Source organism: Phycodurus eques, chromosome 17 (assembly GCF_024500275.1).
Source record: "Phycodurus eques isolate BA_2022a chromosome 17, UOR_Pequ_1.1, whole genome shotgun sequence".
NCBI classification, from domain to species: domain Eukaryota; kingdom Metazoa; phylum Chordata; class Actinopteri; order Syngnathiformes; family Syngnathidae; genus Phycodurus; species Phycodurus eques.
Window position 1 is genome coordinate 4,510,831 of NC_084541.1, and position 18,511 is coordinate 4,529,341.

Below are 18,511 nucleotides of genomic sequence, written 5' to 3' on the forward strand. Positions count from 1 at the left end.
TGGAGTTTTGGATGCATCAGAGTTTATTGAGGGATTTTGAAGGTAAACCATTTAGGAGACTGATGTAATAATCCAGGTGGGAGGTGATGAAGCTGTGGATTTGAGTTTCAGGCTGTTTTAGAGATGTGTTTTGTGTACTGTACAAATGAGAAGGTTTAGGTTTATCCCAATTCTACCCCAAGCCTTTCCCCTTCCCCTTAGCCCTTCGTTTGTCCCTAGGAAGAGGGACGACATGTCAACACCCCTGACCTGCTGCTGGCTGTGTGGTAGGCAGACGTAACAATTGTTTACATTTCCAAGATGCCATCTTGTGTCAAATGAATATGTTTTTATTTCAATGTCTGTTTATGCAGTTTCCAAAGGTGACTAGTATTGTAAAATTGTTCATCATTGTTTCCTACCACAAGATCCATTTCTATATTTCATCTTTACCTACTCAAGAAACACATTTTTATTGAAGGAACATATTTTGGCCTAATGTCACCCAATAAATAACACCAACAACAACCATCATAAAACACATAACCAAACATTTGTAAACACAAACACACACAAGAGAAAATATCTCAAACAGAATGGAATAGAATAGAAAATAACTTTATTGTCACTGTCACAGAAACTATCAGGATTATCAGTTAGGCATCTCATTTGCAGCGTTGAGGTAAAACAGAAGGACGCAATTATCAAAAAGACACTTGTAGAACACAGTGATTTGACATTTGGAGGAATTTCCAAATTAAGATATAATGGTAATAGTGTGATTATTTACTAGGGATGTCACATGCATAATAATGCGATATCGTGAAATTAAAAGTGCCTCGATATCGTCGTGGTCTTGTCGCGGTATAAAATAATGAGCACTCCTGCTGCTGTTTTTTTTAATTTTTTAAAATTATTATTTTTTTTAAACCTGTCCTGTTCAGCTCAATGGCTTTACAGAATGGTGGATCTGTATGCCTTTGTGCTGGAACCGTTTTCCTGTGCAACAGGGCAGTTAGCAATACTCTCTCAGCTTATTTTTAATTGTTTTTTTAATTATTCTGGTGTTTATTGAAAATGCACCCGGACAGAAAAGGGTTTTAGGGGATAGAGTGGACAAGGGGACTAAGGGCGAGAACCACAGCAGAACAATATAGAGACAGTCTTGATATTTGGACACAAGTAACATTACAACCGTCATTTGTAGATTGGTGGAGGGGGGTGGGTGACACACACTCAGTGAGGACATGCAATAACTAACCAAGAGAACAAGAAAGCACAGAAAAGGGCAGGCCAGGATGTGGAAAGATTAGCAAGGCAGTGCTATTGACGAGTGGTGCGGTGGGATTCTTCTTTAGTGAGTTGATATGTTAGTATAACCTGTGTTGTTGTTAGTGATCCCAGCACAAGTAATTAAAGCCTATAGTGTGTTTATCATACTTATTAGTGAAAAGCATACCACAGGGGTGGGCACACTACGGCATGACAACATTGATTTGACCTTGTCCTGTAATGCCGAGTGGTTCCACCATGTTGTCCTGTAATGCCCAGTGGTTCCACCAGGTAGCGCAGTAGATAAAGTTTAATATAGAATGGACTACTAAATACTTTTTCACTGAAGTTGGGTCAAAGACTGTATGTCTAATTTGTTAAGAAACCATTGCGGTTTTAGAGGGATATAACATCAGCAGTCACTTTTCTACCAAGCATGCTGATTATGCTAAAAGCCAATCAACGCAGGAACTGATGGCTCCGGCTCAGCGGTTAAAATCAAGCTTGCAGGCTCAGCAAAACATCCAAGATTTAGTCACACAAGACTCTGAAACAGCGCCACGGGAGCTGCAGATGGAACTGATTGATCTCCAGTGTGATACTGTCTTAAAAGAGAAGTTCAACTCTCAAACAGGATGAGTTTTATGCATCATTAAGCACAGAAAAATTACCAAAAATCCAGAAGATGGCACAGAGGATTGTGGTGTTCGACTCTACATATGTGTGTTAACGGACTTTTAGTGTGATGAACACCAACAAAACATCCTACAGATCCCAGCTGAGTGATGTACACCTCAGATGTGTTCTGAGAATTGCCACAACAAAACTAACACAAGACTTTGATGCACTGGCAAAAAAAGGTGACAACACTGTTCCCATTAAAAGTAAATCTAAGTATTAACACTACAATACCTTTTTTTTGTTTGTTTTGTTTACTTTTTATATGCAAGCATCTGGTTCTGGCTTGGCCCGCCTGTCACATTCTAAGTTAACGTGGCCCCTGAGCCAAAACGTTTGCCCACCCCTGCCATATCACATGCATGTTCGTCAACTGGTATACGGAGTTGCTGAGCCGGCACATCGTGGAAGGGTGAGCCAACCCCACCCACAAGGGGGGTAGCCGAGTCAGCGAGCCCATCCAGCAGGGTACCCCAACTAGGGAGACACCACCCCCGGAGAGCATGGAGGCCCCACCCAACAACAGGGCCCAAAGCAGGAGCCAGAAGCCACACAAAAATAGTCATAGCCTGCAAAAGTTGCTCACAACGGGCGCTTAACATGGCCCTCCCTTGGCGCAACGGGCGCTTAACATGGCCCTCCCTTGGCACAACGGGTGCTTAACATGGCCCTCCCATGGCGCCCTCGCCAAGGGAGGGGGGAGGAAGGCGGGTCCAAAAGGGTGCCTCTACGTGACCCGACAATCGGGGGGGGCGGGGCCACGGGTCCCAGGAGTCAAGCCAAGAAAAATGTGAAACCATAATCCCTATACCGTGACTGTGTGTGGTGGGGTGGAGTGCAGTCAAATTGGAGAAACTGGTGAGGCGAGACGGTCACAGGGCAATACTGACCCGCAACCGTCACTCCCACAAAGGCCAACCAGCACCCCAAGGATCTGTGAATGTATGTAGAGCATTAAAAATCCGTGGTAGAAAGGCGCAGGCCGAAGTGCCGGGACACCTGGCCGAGTGTCCTCCCCCCACAGACAGGTGTATGATGCATTAAAACTGGAGTACCGACTGGAGGGCATCTAAAAACTCTTTACTTTCTGAAGTTAATTGACGGATGTTTAGGTTATTGAAAAAAGTTTCAATGTAATTTTTATTCGGCTTATTATGCGATGAATATAAGATACCGTAGTAGTTGTAAAATATACTATTAATATCCTGTGGTGATTGAGTAAATTTGCCATTTGAATCTTGGACAGATGCAATTAGTGTTTTTCTTTGTTACGTTGAAGTTGGTTTGCTAGAAATTTCCCCGATTTATTATTGTGCTCGAAATTAGTGTATTTTAGCTGTTGTAGAACCGACGTATGAGAAGCCGGCTATGTTTGCACTGCAGGCTACTAGGACACCAGGTTTCATCTTACCCAAGGAAACCAAGGGATCGAGTCTGCACACTGCTGCAGCTCAACGGTGTCAAGTCAGTCAACCTCCATGAAGCCCCAGGACCAAACAAATAACTGTGAGCTGCATGAGACTGGTTTGACACCTTCCAGGACTCTCACCCAAGCAACAAGTCACCTTCAGCTCCCTGGTAGGATTTCTCTTAATGGTAACCGCCTTAAAGTTACAGCACTGGTGGATTCTGGGGCCGACGATTGTTTTGTGGACTTGTCAGTCGTTGAAACACTTTTGTTTTGTATGTGGCTTTTGTTGTTGAGGGAGCAGGTGTTATGCAGAGTGAGCTTCATATTACTTTTCATGTTGAGAGTAGACTGGGGTGCTTTGGCCAGGACTCACAGACAAGCAGCGCACACATGGATTGTTCTAATGAGAGTAAGAGCGAATGGAGTGAAGTTGTGATGACAACCTCTGCAGATGTATCTCGGCAGCTGCGTAAGTCTGTGATTTTTTATGGTGGTGACGCAAGCCAGAGTAGAGTAGTTGTCAATTTAAAAGTTGTGGGGTGCTATATTCCAGTGCCATATTGGTCCAGCGATGATGGAGAGGAGAGCCCAGTGAAGCTACCCAGCAGCCGGAGGCGAGCTGACCAGGAGGTACAGCAGCCTGATCTAGAGCAGTGATTCTCAACTGGTGGGTCGGGATCCAAAAGTGGGCCGCGAACCCATTTTGGGTGGGTTGTGGACACCTAGTAAGAAATTATGAGTCATATTATGATTTGCTTTTCATTACAGTTCAGAGGCATACCAAGGACCCAAATGGAACATGTTAGTATAGTATGTGTGTGTACACAGTATAATTGCTTCACTGTTATATTGCAGCCATTTGCTAAAATAATTTAAGTAAATTTTTTTCCTCATCAAATGTACACACACCACCCCATATTGACAGAAAAAAAAGCCCCAAGGAGACGCCTCGTGGACCCTAAACTAATTAACATCTACCCTCGAAGTCTGAACTCCCAAGCATCAAAGGTCCCCAGATGTTGCCACCGGACCAGCTGTCTTTGAATAGGAACAATTGTTGGGCAAGACGACACCTGCTGGCGTCGAGAGGAACTGCAAAGTCGAAACGGGGGGATTCTTATTTGATGTTTAACCAAGGATAAATGTATGTTTTGATATTTCACGAACTCTGCATGAATTTTCCAAATGTATGACTTGATATCTGTGTCAGTGTATCAACTTTACAAGTACAATTGCGAGATTTTGAGAATTGTTTGTCTTGATTTGACTCCGAGCAGCATGAAATGTGATTTGAACCATAAGCAGTTGATTTGCCAAAACTAAAGTAGTAAACAGTCAGTCCGATATGCTTGACCTCTGAGTAAAGAGAGTAGCAAGTTGAGGTTATTTTATCTTCAAATATGATTTTAAACCCATTTTATCAAATTTGTAGACAAGATTCAAGCTGGTGGGTGTGGTCTTCTCCGTCCCTCTTTGACATGCCCCCCGGGTACTTAATTTTATCCACATAAAGTGATGTGGTTCCCCTTTACAATACAGATTAGTTTGATTTTAACGATTAAACTTAAAATTAAGCTAAAGCGGAAGTAACGCAGGTGTCGCTTCCAGTTTATTCTTTTCTCCTAAATTAATTATGTTCTTATTCAACAAATATATATATATATATATATATATATATATTAGTGCAGCTCAGTCTCCTGGTGAGGAATATGCTTTTGGTGGTATGTCACTCTCATTTCAAATGGTTATTTTTCAAACAAACCAAAAAATGCTTCATTGTTCTTAACTTGGCGGCATGGTGGGCGACTGGTTAGGACATCTGCCTCACAGTTCTGAGGACCCAGGTTCAAATCAGGCCAACCCTGTGTGGAGTTTTCATGTTCTCCCTGTGCCCGCATGGGTTTTCTGCAGGTACGCCGGTTTCCTCCCGCACCCCAAAAACATATACGGTAGGTTAATTGAAAACTCTAAATTGCCCGTAGGAGTGACTGTGAATGCATATGGTTGTTTGTCTATATGTGCCCTGCGATTGGCCGGCAACTAATTCAGAGTGTACCCCTCCTCTCGCCCAGAATCAGCTGGGATAAACACCAGCCCGTCCGCGACCTTAGTGAGGATAAGCGGTACGGAAAATGGATGGATGAATGGATGTTCTTAACTTCATTAAAAGTAGGCTGCTACTTTGCAACAATGGGAAATGTCCGTCCCAGTGTACCAACAGTCGAGAACCACTGATCTAGAGCAAGGAGTTTGAAGAGGACTGAGCACTGAGGAAGAACAGTTTCTGGATTTGTTTGTGGGACGATGCAGGAACAGAGGACGCAAAGAAAGAGAAGATAGGCTGATGGTGGTGTGAGCTGTTAGCATTCGTTTTCTCCAGCTTGGTGATAGCAGTGGCGTATGGCAAGAAGCTAGCTTGCAAGCCAGCTAACTCACAGAAGATTAACCCAGTGACAGACTCTTCACGAGGCGAGTTGGTTGAGTGTCAATAGCTTTCAAGCAGCAGTGAAAAGCTTGGGGAGAAAAGCTGGGAGGATCAAGTATACATCCACTGAGAGCTGGTGGAGCAGTGAAGATGTTGCCAAAGATTCTGGTGTGTAATTAGTTAGGTTAATAAAAAAAAACACAGATCAACGGAAGTTTGTAGTGGGGAAAAATAATTTTTATTTGTGCAGAGAAGCTTTTGTACTTGGAGGGAAAAGCAGCTAACAACCAACGCCAGGGTCCTCACACATTCCTTTTTGTAACACAAATCTATCTAATCTACTACTATTTACAACTCCAATTCCAGGGAAGTTGGGACGTTGTGTTAAACATAAATAAAAACAGAATACAATGATTTGCAAATCATGTTCAACTTATATTTAACTGAATACACTACAAAGACAAGATATTTAATGTTCAAACTGATAAACTATTGTTTTTAGCAAATAATTATTAACTTAGAAATTTATGGCTGCAACACGTTCCAAAAAAAGCTGAGACAGGGTCATGTTTACCACTGTGTTACATCACCTTTTATTTTAACAACATTCAATAAACGTTTGGGAACTGAGGACACTAATTGTTGAAGCTTTGGAGGTGGAACTCTTTCCCATTCTTGCTGGATGTACAGCTTCAGCTGTTCAATAGTTCGGGGTCTCGGTTGGCATATTTTACGCTTCATAATGCGCCACACATTTTCAATGGGAGACAGGTCTGGACTGCAGGCAGGCCAATGTAGTACTTTTACTACGAACCCACTCTGTTGTAACACGTGCAGAATGTGGTTTGGCATTGTCTTGCTGAAATAAGCAGGGGTGTCCATGAAAAAGACCTTGCTTGGATGGCAGCATATGTTTCTCCAAAACCTGGACGATGCGTCCATAACAGTCCGGATGGTTCTTTTCCAACATCCACAATTTCCAAAAACAATTTGAAATGTGGACTTGTCGGACGACAGAGCATTTTTCCACTTTGCATCAGTCCATCTAAGATGAGCTTGGGCGCAGAGAAGCCGGTGGTGTTTCCGGGTGTTGTTGATAAATGGCTTTTGCTTTGCATAGTAGAGTTTCAAGTTGCACTTACGGATGTAGCGCCGAACTATATTTACTGACAATGGTTTTCTGAAGTGTTCCTGAGCCCATGGGGTGATATCCTTTACATATTGATGTCGGTTTTTGATGCAGTGCCGCCTGAGGGATCGAAGGTGATGGGCATTCAATGTTGGTTTTCGGCCTTGCCGCTTACATGCAGTGATTTCTCCAGATTCTCTGAACCTTTTGATGATATTATGGACTGTAGATGAAATTCCTTTGTACCTTGAGGAACATTGACCTTAAACTGTTCGACTATTTTCTCACACACTTGTTCACAAAGAGGTGAACCTCGCCCCATCTTTGCTTGTGAATGACTGAGCAATTTAGGGAAGCTCCTTTTATACCCAATCATGGCACCCACCTGTTCCCAATTAGCGTGTTCACCTGTGGGATGTTCCAAACAGGTGTTTGATGAGCATTCCTCAACTTTCTCAGTCTTTTTTGCCACGTGTCCCAGCTTTTTTGGTACGTGCTGCAGCCATAAAATTCTAAGTTAATGATTATTTGCTCAAAACAATAAAGTTTATCAGTTTGAACATTAAATATCTTGTCTTTGTAGTGTATTCAATTAAATGTAGGTTGAACATGATTTGCAAATCATTGTATTCTGTTTTTTTTTATGTTTAACACAACGTCCCAACTTCATTGGAATTGGGGTTGTATGAGGATCAGGTTCGCAGCACGACTCCCCTGATCCAGGAGGACCTCTCCCACACTCTCTTCCAGGTATTCAAGAGGCCCCCCTGCTATATCACGGTTCACACATTCCGGTGTTATTATAGTTATTACTCTGTTTTTTTATACTGTTTTTAAAATATTTTTGTGTTATCAACTGCTTTTACTCTCAGTGTTATGTGTTTAATAGTGCTTTCGAAATTGACACGTTAATACCGAATTAATCCAAATGGAATACATCTATTCAAGGGTTCTGGAGAGGAGAGTCCTTCAGGAAGTCAAATCTCAGATTCAGGAGGAGCAGTGTGGTTTTCATCCCTGTGTTGAGGGGGTCTGGTTTGATGACATAAGTATCACGTCGCTAGTTTTTGCAGATGATGTGGTTCTGATGGCTTCATCAAGCCGTGATCTCCAACTCTCACTGGAACAGTTCGCAGCAGAATGTGAAGCGGTTGCGTGGAAAAGCAGCACCTCCAAATCTGAGGCCATGGTCCTTCGTGGGAAAGGGGTGTAGTGCCCTCTCTGGGTCAGGGAGGAGATCCTGCCCCAAATGGAGTTCAAGTATCTCGGGGTTTTGTTCACGAGTGAGGGAAATATGGAGCAGGAGATCGACAGGCGGATCAGTGCAGCGTCTGCGGTGATGCACTCTATAACGGTCTGTCATGGTGAAGAAGGAGCTGAGCCAAAAGGCAGAGATCTCAATTTACCGGTCGATCTACGTTCCTACCCTCACCTATGGTCACGAGCTGCAGTTCGTGACCGAAAGAACAAGATCACGATCTTTAAGTTGTCACTATTTTAAAAAAAGAAATTGTAAATAGCTGTAGTAGGCTTCAGTATGACAAATTAAAAAAAGTCATACACTTAATCTTTCTGCTAATTGTTTTTGGCAACAAAGAAAAGAGGATTGCTGTTACTAAATACCTGGAGTCACTCTCTTTAAAAACCAAAGACCAAGTCCGAAACCTTGGTGTACCTGACCTTCAACAGTCATATAAAATCAATTACTAAAACTGTCTCCTACCATCTGAAGAACATATCCAGAGTGAAGGCTTGCCTGTGCCAAGCAGACCAGGAGAAGCTCATCCATGCTTTTACCTCAAGTAGACTTCACGATTGTAATGGTCTTCTGACTGGACTCAAAAGAGCATTAAACAGCTGCAGGTCATTTAGAATACTGCAGCTCGGGTTCTGACCAGAACAAACAGAACATATTACTCCAATTCTAAAGTCTCTGTACTCGTTCCCAGTCAGCTTTAGAATCAGTTTTAAAGTTTTGCTCCTGGTCTATAAATCACTAAATAGTTTAGGTCCTGAATACATCAAATAAATGCTAATGGTATATAAACCCAGTAGGGCTCTGAGATCGACAGACTCAAGTCAAATAATGGAGCACAGAGTCCAAAGCAAACATGGCGAAGCAGCTTTTAGCGATTATGATGCACACAAATGGAATAAGTTTCCAACAGAAGTGATGTCAGACCCAAGTGTGAAAGTCCAGGTTAAAAACTCTTCCTTTGTCTCATGATATTTAGAGCATTTCCACTTTTAAATGATATTTCTTACACTGTACGCTGTTTTAATTGTACTTATATTTTGTTCTTCTTTGTTTTAAATGTTTATAAGCTGTTTCTTTCTTTGTTTTTAAGTGCTTTTAATCATGTGAAGCACAATGAGTTACCTTGTGTATGAAATGCCCTATATAAATAGATTTGCTTTGCCTTGCTTTACTCCGGCAAGGGTTGCAACGGGAAGTAATAGGTCATAAGTCATGATGAACAATGAAACATGTTATGGCTATTTTGCAACATGAACACTCACTTGCATGCATGTGTTGTATGTGCAGACTTTTACTTACAGTTTGCCCTTCTCATACAGGTAAAGGACACCCTCTTTAAAATTGTGCATTTGACAGAGGACCAGGGCTTTATCAAACACAGTATTGTCACTTCTAAGGAGTGACAAAGCTTCACCCTGCAGGATCTTTTTTCTCTGCAAACAATTCATGTTTATAAAAATGAGATCATCAATATCTGTATTCCAACTAAAATAAATCACTAAAACAAACAGTTCATAACTCTTCATATAATTGAGTGTGTTGAGCTGACCTCAGGATCCTGTTCATGTGCCCAGTCTTGCAAACGGAGCTCAAGCAGTGTGTCATAAACACCTTGAGGAGAATTGGGATCCACCTCAATCATGTGCTCCAGGTAGGCTTTGAGTTCCCAGGGGTTGTTGGCAAAAATTGGAATGAATTCCTCAGAGTTGGCCTGAAACCGAAATACAGCGGGTACGGAAAGTATTCAGACCACCTTAAATTTTCACTCTTTGTTATATTGCAATTTTAGTAAAATATTTTTATATTTTGCTAAAATCAATTTCAGTTCATTTTTCCCTCATTAATGGACACACAGCACCCCATATTGACAGAAAAAAAACGGAATTGTTGAAATTTTCGCAGATTTATTAAAAATGAAAAACTGAAATATCACACAGCCATAAGTATTCAGACCCTTTGCCATGACACTCATGTTTAACTCTGGTGCTATCCATTTCTTCTGATCAACCTTGAGATGGTTCTACACCTTCATTGGAGTCCAGCTGTGTTTGACTATACTGATTGGTCTTGATTAAGAAAGCCACACACCTGTCTATATAAGACCTTAAAGCTCACAGTGAATGTCAGAGCAAATGAGAATCATGACGTCAAAGAAACTGCCTGAAGAGCTCAGAGACAGAATTGTGGCGAGGTTACAAAAAAAATTCTTCTGCACTTAAGGTTCCTAAGAGCACAGTGGCCTCCATAATCCTTAATTGGAAGACGTTTGGGATGTTGTCCGGCCAAACTGAGCAATTGGGGGAGAAGAGCCTTGGTGAGAGAGGTAAAGAAGAACCCAAAGATCACTGTGGCTGAGCTCCAGAGATGGGAGAAAGTTCTAGAAAGTCAACCATCACTGCAGCCCTCCACCAGTCGGTGCTTTATGGCAGAGTGGCCCGACGGAAGCCTCTCCTCAGTGCAAGACACATGAAAGCCCGCATGGAGTTTGCTAAAAAATACCTGAAGGACTCCAAGATGGCGAGAAATAAGATTCTCTGGTCTGATGAGACCAAGATAGAACTTTTTGGCCTAAATTCTAAGCGGTATGTGTGGCGAAAACCAGGCACTGCTCATCACCTGTCCAATACAGTCCCAACAGTGAAGCATGGTGTGGCAGCATCATGCTGTGGGGGTGTTTTAAGCTGCAGGGACAGGACGACTGTTTGCAATCGAAGGAAAGATGAATGCTGCCAAGTACAGGGATATCCTGAACGAAAACCCTCTCCAGAGTGCTCAGGACCTCAGACTGGGCTGAAGTTTCACCTTCCAACAAGATTACCCTAAACACAAAGCTAAAATAACGAAGGACTGGCTTCAGAACAACTCTGTGACTGTTCTTGAATGGCCCAGCCTGAGCCCTGAAAATGGCTGTGCATCAACGTTCACCATCCAACCTGACAGAACTGGAGAGGCTCTGCAAGGAGGAATGGCAGAGGATCCCCAAATCCAGGTGTGAAATACTCTTTGCATCATTTCCAAAAAGACTCAAGGCTGTCTTTGCTCATAAGGGTGCCTCTACTAAATACTTATGGCCGTATGATATTTCAGTTTTTTCTTTTTTATAAATTTGCAAAAATTTCAACAATTCCTTTATTTTCTGTCAATATGGGATGCTGTGTGTACATTGAGGGGAAAAAGATTTGAAAATTATTTTTAAAAAATGGCTGCATGATTCTCATTTGCTCTGACATTCACTGTGAGCTGTAAGGTCTTATATAGACAGGTGTGGCTTTCTTAATCAAGACCAATCAGTATAATCAAACACAGCTGGACTCCAATGAAGGTGTAGAACCATCTCAAGGTTGATCAGAAGAAATGGATAGCACCAGAGTTAAATGAGTGTCATGGCAAAGGGTCTGAATACTTATGGCTGTGTGATATTTCAGTTTTTCTTTTTTAATAAATCTGCAAACATTTCAACAATTCTGTTTTTATTCTGTCAATATGTGGTGCTGTGTGTCTGTTAATGAGGGAAAAAATGAACTTAAATGATTTTAGCAAAATATAAATTTGTTTTACTATAACAAAGAGTGACAAATTTAAGGGGGTCTGAATACTTTCTGTCCCCACTGTACATAGTGCCAGTGTTTGATAAAGACTGGTGACAAAATGAAGCCGCATAAAGAAACTTTAAAATAACTTGTCAACAGATGAAGTGTGTGCTGGGTTAGATATGCGGCGATGGAACATCATATATCCATATACAGTGGACCCCCACATACTCGCAGTTCGGCACCTACGATTCAACTGTTCGTTGATTTTTTTGTTTCAATTTTGTAATTTATTTGGACCACTTAATTTTTTCTCTCTTTTTTTTTTGGGCAACTTACTGTGGGCAACAGGGACAAACGGCGAAATGCTGCAAAGACAGGATAGGAATATATTTCTGTAAGAGAAAAAAGCTGCAATCACAGAAAAGAAGCAGAAGCAAAAACTTACAAACCACAAAACAAATGCAAATGAAAAACGCTGCGAACACCAAAAACACGCAAACTCAAGACACAAGTGCATCGGACCGTGAGGCTACTAGAGGGCATGATGGACCCGTCCAAACCCTCTTGAAAGACGTCAGTGGGTTAGAAAAAAGTTTGTGAACTTTAGAAGAGGAGAATGAAAATACACGGTTTACTTTATATCGTTTTAAACACTTGGGCTTAATCTTTTACAGTATTTTGAAGTTCGCCCACTTTTTTCAGGGAATCCCATTCACGTCTTTCTAAAGGGTTTGGTGAAAGGACATCGCGCCCCCAAGTTGCCTCACAGCTGGGTGTACTTCCGGTTTGGTTGTGTGAATGTCCTGCATTCCTGTTTTACAGTTGTTTTTAAGTTTGTGTGTGTTGGTGTTTGCAGTGTTTTTCTTTTGCATTTGTTTTGTGGTTTTTAAATTTTTACTTCTGCTTCTTTTCTGTGATTGCAGCATTTTTCTCTTGCAGCGTTTTTGTGTTGCATTTTTGTTTTGTTTTTATATTTGTATAATTCCTGTGTTTGCTGCATTTGGCCGTTTGCATGGTTGGCTGTTTCCAACACGTTTACCCTTCTTTCCTCAAAAATTTGAATATCATGGAAAAGTTCATTTATTTCCATAATTCCATTGAAAAAGTTAAACTTTCATAGATTATAAATTCAGGGCCCACAATTTAAACAATTTCAAATATTTATTTGTTTATTTTTACATAATTTGGGTTTCCAGCTCCTAAAACCCACGAAATCAGGAATTCAAAAAATTTAGAACACTATGAAGAAATATGCCCAAATTTTGCAGGCCATAAATGTTTTAAACTGAGTGGCACACACGAATCATCTACTAAACTCAAAGCACCTGCACAGGTTTCCCCAGGTGTCATTAAATTCCTTCAGTTTGGTTCAATAGTCTCAGTTGGGTTCAATACGGGAAGACTGCAGACTTGACAACTGGCCAGAAGACCATCATTGATACACTCCATAGGATGGGTAAGCCACAAAAGTTCATAGCTAAGGAGGCTGGCTGTTCACAGAGTGCTGGAGAAGATGCACCAACAAAAGAGATGACCGTGGGCTTCAGCGGATTATCAAACAGAGAAGATTCAAGAATCTAGCAGAGATCGAGAAAGAGTGGAATAAGGCGGAAGTCACAGCTTCAAAAAACACCATATTAAGACGCATCTGGGAGATGGGCTACAACTGTCAGGTTCCTTGGGTCAAGCCTCTTCTGAGCCTGAGCCAACATAGGAAGAGTCTCAACTGGGCCAATGAGAAGAAGAACGAGACTGTTGGCCAGGGTTCTGAAGTCCTCTTTTCCGATGAAAGTAAAGTGTGCTTTTCATTCGGGAATCAAGGTCCAAGGGTTTGGAGGAAGATGGGTGAAGAACAGAACCCAAGCTGCTTGAGGTCCAGTGTGAAATATCCTTAGTCAGTCATTATTTGCAGTACAATGTCCAGTACAGGTGTTGGTAAACTGCTTTCTTAAATCCAAGGTCACTGCAACAGTCTACCAGAATGTTTTAGAGGACTTCATGATTCCTGCTACTGCGGATCTGTATGGAGATGCAGATTTAATCTTCCAGCAGGACTTGGCCTCTGCCCATACCACCAGAAGCACCAAAACCTGGTTTGATGCCTATGCCATCAGTGCTTGACTGGCCAGCCTACTCGCCGCATCTAAACCCCATTGAGAATCTATGGGGTATTATCAAGAGGACAATGAGGGGCACCAGACCCATAAACAATGAAGAGTTGACAGCAAGCATCAAGGAAATCTGGGCTTCCATAACTCCCAGGCAATGCTACAGGCTGATTGCGTCAATGCCATGGCGCATTCTATAATCTATGAAAGTTTAACTTTTTGAATAGAATTATGGAAATAAATAAACTTTTCCCTGATTTTCAAGCTTTTTGGAAATGGTCTGTAATACGGTGCGTCCCCACTTATTCAAGAATTTTTGGGGTTAAAAATAACTAAATAGATAAGACTTTATTATTCTAGACAGGCTAAATTTAACCATTACTCACAGACCTTCTGTTAGATATATTGTAGAAGTTATCATTTATTTGCTTAGCTTGCTTGAGTATTATGGACACTTTTTAGAAAGAAAGATGTCTCGCCTTCAAGATGACTCAGGAGGAATCATAAGAGAGAAGGACGTGGCCGGGACGTGGCAGATGTTGGTGCCATGTTTTCACCTTGAAACCCTCCCCTTAGTGTGTTGTGTCTTGTAAACTTAGAAACCTCCCTATTTTCAAATAAATGCAGGAGCGACGGCAGAGATTGTTTAGAGCGTGTTGAGAGGCTGTAATCTGAACAATCTCCCATGCGCCCTCCTCATGAGAAAAGAGACAAGCCTCTTCATTCCTTTTGTGTCTATTTATTATAATGTTGGGTAAGATAAATCCAACACCTTCACAGGAATTCATCCGGAGGAATTACAACCAACTTCCATCAAGGATCATTGGTGGAGCATGGGAGACACCCGCTGGCGTCTAAGAGTCACTGCAAGCTTTTTGGTCATGACTGCTATTTACCGTGCTAAATGTCTGTTTTGATATTTTACAAACTTTGCACGAATGTATATCATGATGCCAATGTCACTAATGACTGTTTCTTTCAGATCTGCTGCCAAATCTGTTTGTCAACCGAGTAAAGTGATTGTGTTTACCTCAGAGAACACAAAAATGTTACATAACAGACATTAAGTGTTCTTTGCCACAAAATAAGGTTGAAACACTCATTGCATAGATTAACCATGGTGTGTGAGACAATGCAAAACCTGGGAATTGATTTCTTATTTTAGACCATAGATAATTCTAGAGTTAAATTCAATATCAGAGGCATGGTTTGTCCTTCCCGTTCTTGCCTTTGGGGCAACTCCTCTTTCTTGGTACAAAAGATCGAAGCCCTTTGTTCTCTTTGGTCTTGTTTCCTGCTCTGCCGAAGACGTTGGCGCCCAGCCAAGAAGTCCCACTCCTCAGCACGAGGTGGGGGAAGCAGGCTAGGCCCGACCAAATCTTCCTTGCCGCCCCGACAATCGCTGACCACAAAGTTATTCTGGCAACTTCCCAACTACACTTTTGTGTGGGGGTGTCACCATCAAGAGGAACCCGGCAGGAAGGACTTGTGTGCGCAAGTTTTCTCTGAACACGTGGCGAACAAGATCTCCCAAGCGCTTCTGCCACTCTACCCCTGCTTTTTCTTTTTCCTCCTTTTTCTTCAAATCAACCTGTCGACGCCCATGCCCAGCCATCGGGAGGAGCAACCTGCCTGCCTATTTGTGTTATTCGCAACGTGAGTACAACTTGCTGATAACCAAGTACAAGTAATAATTGGTTTTAAACAAGCAGTCACCTCATTCCCAGTTCAAGCATCGCTCACTATATATGCAGATCCACTCATCTCACACTTACGTCATGAGTTCAGACTTCTTTACGAATGTTTATCTGTACCTTTTTGTAGTAAAGTCCTTCTGCATTGGTTCCCCAACTTCCCCTGTAGATTTAATTACATTTTCTCTAAAATTGCACTTCCTGTTCTGTACTACTTGTGTTTGAGTAAAATAGTAAAACCGCTGTAATCGAGAAGTATTTATTTCATCCAGCCTTCAGAAATACAGAGATTGAAAGTGTTTTTTCTTAATTTTTTCCTAAAATTTATAAATGAGACATGAGACATGAAAGAGACATGATGCCCTACACGAGACAAATAAGTGAATTATAACTTTTAAATTTCATTAAATTAACCTGAAAGTACAACGCCAATTCCAATGAAGTTGGGACATTGTGTTAAACAAATAAAAACAGAATACAATGATTTGCATATTATGTTCAACCTATATTTATTGAATACACTACAAAGACAAGATATTTAATGTTCAAACTGATAAATTTTCTTGTTTTTAGCAAATAATCATTAACTTGGGATTTTCTGGCTGCAACATGTTCCAAAACAGCTGAGACAGGGTCATGTTTACCACTGTGTGACATCACCTTTTCTTTTAACAACATTCAATAAACGTTTGGGAACTGAGGACACTAATTGTTGAAGCTTTGGAGGTGGAATTCTTTCCCATTCTTGCTTGAGGTACAGCTTCAGCTGTTCAACAATCCGGGGTCTCTGGTTTCGTATTTTACACTTTATAATGCGCCACACATTTTCAATGGGAGACAGGTCTGGACTGCAGGCATGCCAGTGTAGTACCCGCACTCTTTTACTACGAAGCCACGCTGTTGTAACACATCCAGAATGTGGTTTGGCATTGTCTTGCTGTAATAAGCAGGGGCGTCCATGAAAAAGAGGAACCTTGAGGAAAATTGTCCTTAAACTGTTCGACTATTTTCTCACGCACTTGTTCACAAAGAGGTGAACCTCACCCCATCTTTGCTTGTGAATGACTGAGCAATTTAGGGAAGCTCCTTTTATACCCAATCATGGCACCCAGCTGTTCCCAATTAGCCTGTTCACCTGTGGGATGTTCCAAACAGGTGTTTGATGAGCATTCCTCGACTTTCTCAGTCTTTTTTGCCACCTGTCCCATCATTTTTGGAACGTGTTGCAGCCATAAATTTCTAAGTTAATGATTATTTGCTAAAAACAATAAGGTTTATCAGTTTGAACATTAAATATCTTGTCTTTGTAGTGTATTCAATTAAATATAGATTGAACATGATTTGGAAATCATTGAATTCTGTTTTTATTCATGTTCAACACAACGTCCCATCGGCATTGGAATTGGGGTTGTAGATGCAGGCGTCTACTTCCCGACTTTTTCTTTTCCAAATTATTCACGCTTTGACCCAAAAACAATATACGCTACATTATTCATGGTCCCTATGTCCCGTGAATAGCAGGGGTCCACTGTAAAGTATTTTATTCTCTTCATGTGTTATTCTGTACCCTTAATTATCCAGTTATCTGAAGAACATGGACACTGCCCACCAACCTTGTTGAGCAGGCTCCTCTCCAAGTGGCTGTCAGTTTCACCAGTGTCCCCACTTGGGTGATAGTTGGTGCATAAGCCCTTCAAAAGCAGCGTTGTACCTTCAGGAATATGATGCATTAATGTCTTGCCGTAACGCTTCATGTTGCTTTCAGCTTGTTCAAAAGGTAGGCGTCCAATGTAGCGTAACCCTTCCTCATAGTTCTGGGTTTTGGAAGAAAATAATATGATAAGTGAGCATTTATTACCATGTGAAAACCAGTATGGACTATACACAGGAGAAATGATTTGTTTTTCAATTGACATGTACATAAACCTTTCCCAAATTATTTATTTAAGTTATTCTAGCACTAAAACCTGGAGTGTGTAGGCTTTTCATATTCACTGTATGAATGTGGATAAATAATGAAGTTGGGATGAAAATATAACAATAGTACCAACATTTGGTTGAACAATATGACCATTTACAATAATAACAATAATAATAATAATAATAATGCGTTTGATTATAACTGGACAAAGAATTAAATATTGGCAGTAATGGTTGCATTAAATAGATGTGGGGGAAAGGCACAAGTGTTTGTTATTCCCTCATTATCCTGTTAGAAGGAGCAGATAAAAGGTCTCTAGTTCATTTCAAGTGTGCTACTTGTATTTTTAATATGTTGCTGTCAACTCTCAATAAGAGATACAAAGATCTGTCATGATCAGGAAAGCAAACCATCATGAGGCTGAAAAATCAAAACAAACCCGTCAGAGAGATTGCAAAAACATTAGGCTTGGCCCAATTAACTGTTTGGAACATTCTTAAACAAAGAACGCTCCCGTGAGCTCAACGACTGTGGTGAATGACCACAGAATTCTTTCCTGAATGACCACAGAATTCTTTCCATGGTGAAGAAAAACACTTTCACAAGAACTTCCACATCAAAAAGGTAGGTGTATGCGTTTCAAAGATCAATCAAGAGAAGACGACACCAGAGTGAATACAGAGGGTTCACCACATGATGTAAACCATCGGTGAGCCTCAAAAACAGGAAGGCCAGATTAGAGAATGTCAAACATCTAAAAAAGCCTTTACAGTTGTAGAGAGATGAGACAAAGATAAGATTGTATTTTGGCAGAGCATCACCAGGGATTAAATCCAGCATATGGTGATGTCTCGACATTCCAGATTTAAGACTGCAAATGACCGCAAAGAATTCGCATTCAAGGATTATAAAGTGAAAGTTCGATTTATGATTGTTAGTTTGTCCCATTGTACCATATTGGTCACTGTAAAAGTGGGAGGCATATATACAAACTGTTGTAATTCCTACTTGGTTCACTTGATATCGATGTGAATACCCTCAAATTAAAGCTGAAAGTCTGCAGTCAAGGGATATCCCAAGAGATGTTTAGATGTCCCAATATT

General features: G+C 41.1%; 1 protein-coding gene across 2 annotated transcripts in view; it reads right to left on the reverse strand.

Annotated features, from left to right (window-relative positions):
- Positions 1-18,511, reverse strand: part of vps11 (VPS11 core subunit of CORVET and HOPS complexes) — a 56,434-nt gene that overhangs the window by 13,456 nt on the left and 24,467 nt on the right. For both annotated transcript variants that reach the window (XM_061701960.1, XM_061701959.1), the window contains exons 10-12: positions 17,101-17,301; positions 9,702-9,863; positions 9,452-9,585 (exon numbers count right to left, since the gene is read on the reverse strand). In XM_061701960.1, the coding sequence (XP_061557944.1) occupies positions 9,452-9,585; positions 9,702-9,863; positions 17,101-17,301 (497 nt within the window). The remainder of the gene's footprint in view (positions 1-9,451; positions 9,586-9,701; positions 9,864-17,100; positions 17,302-18,511) is intronic.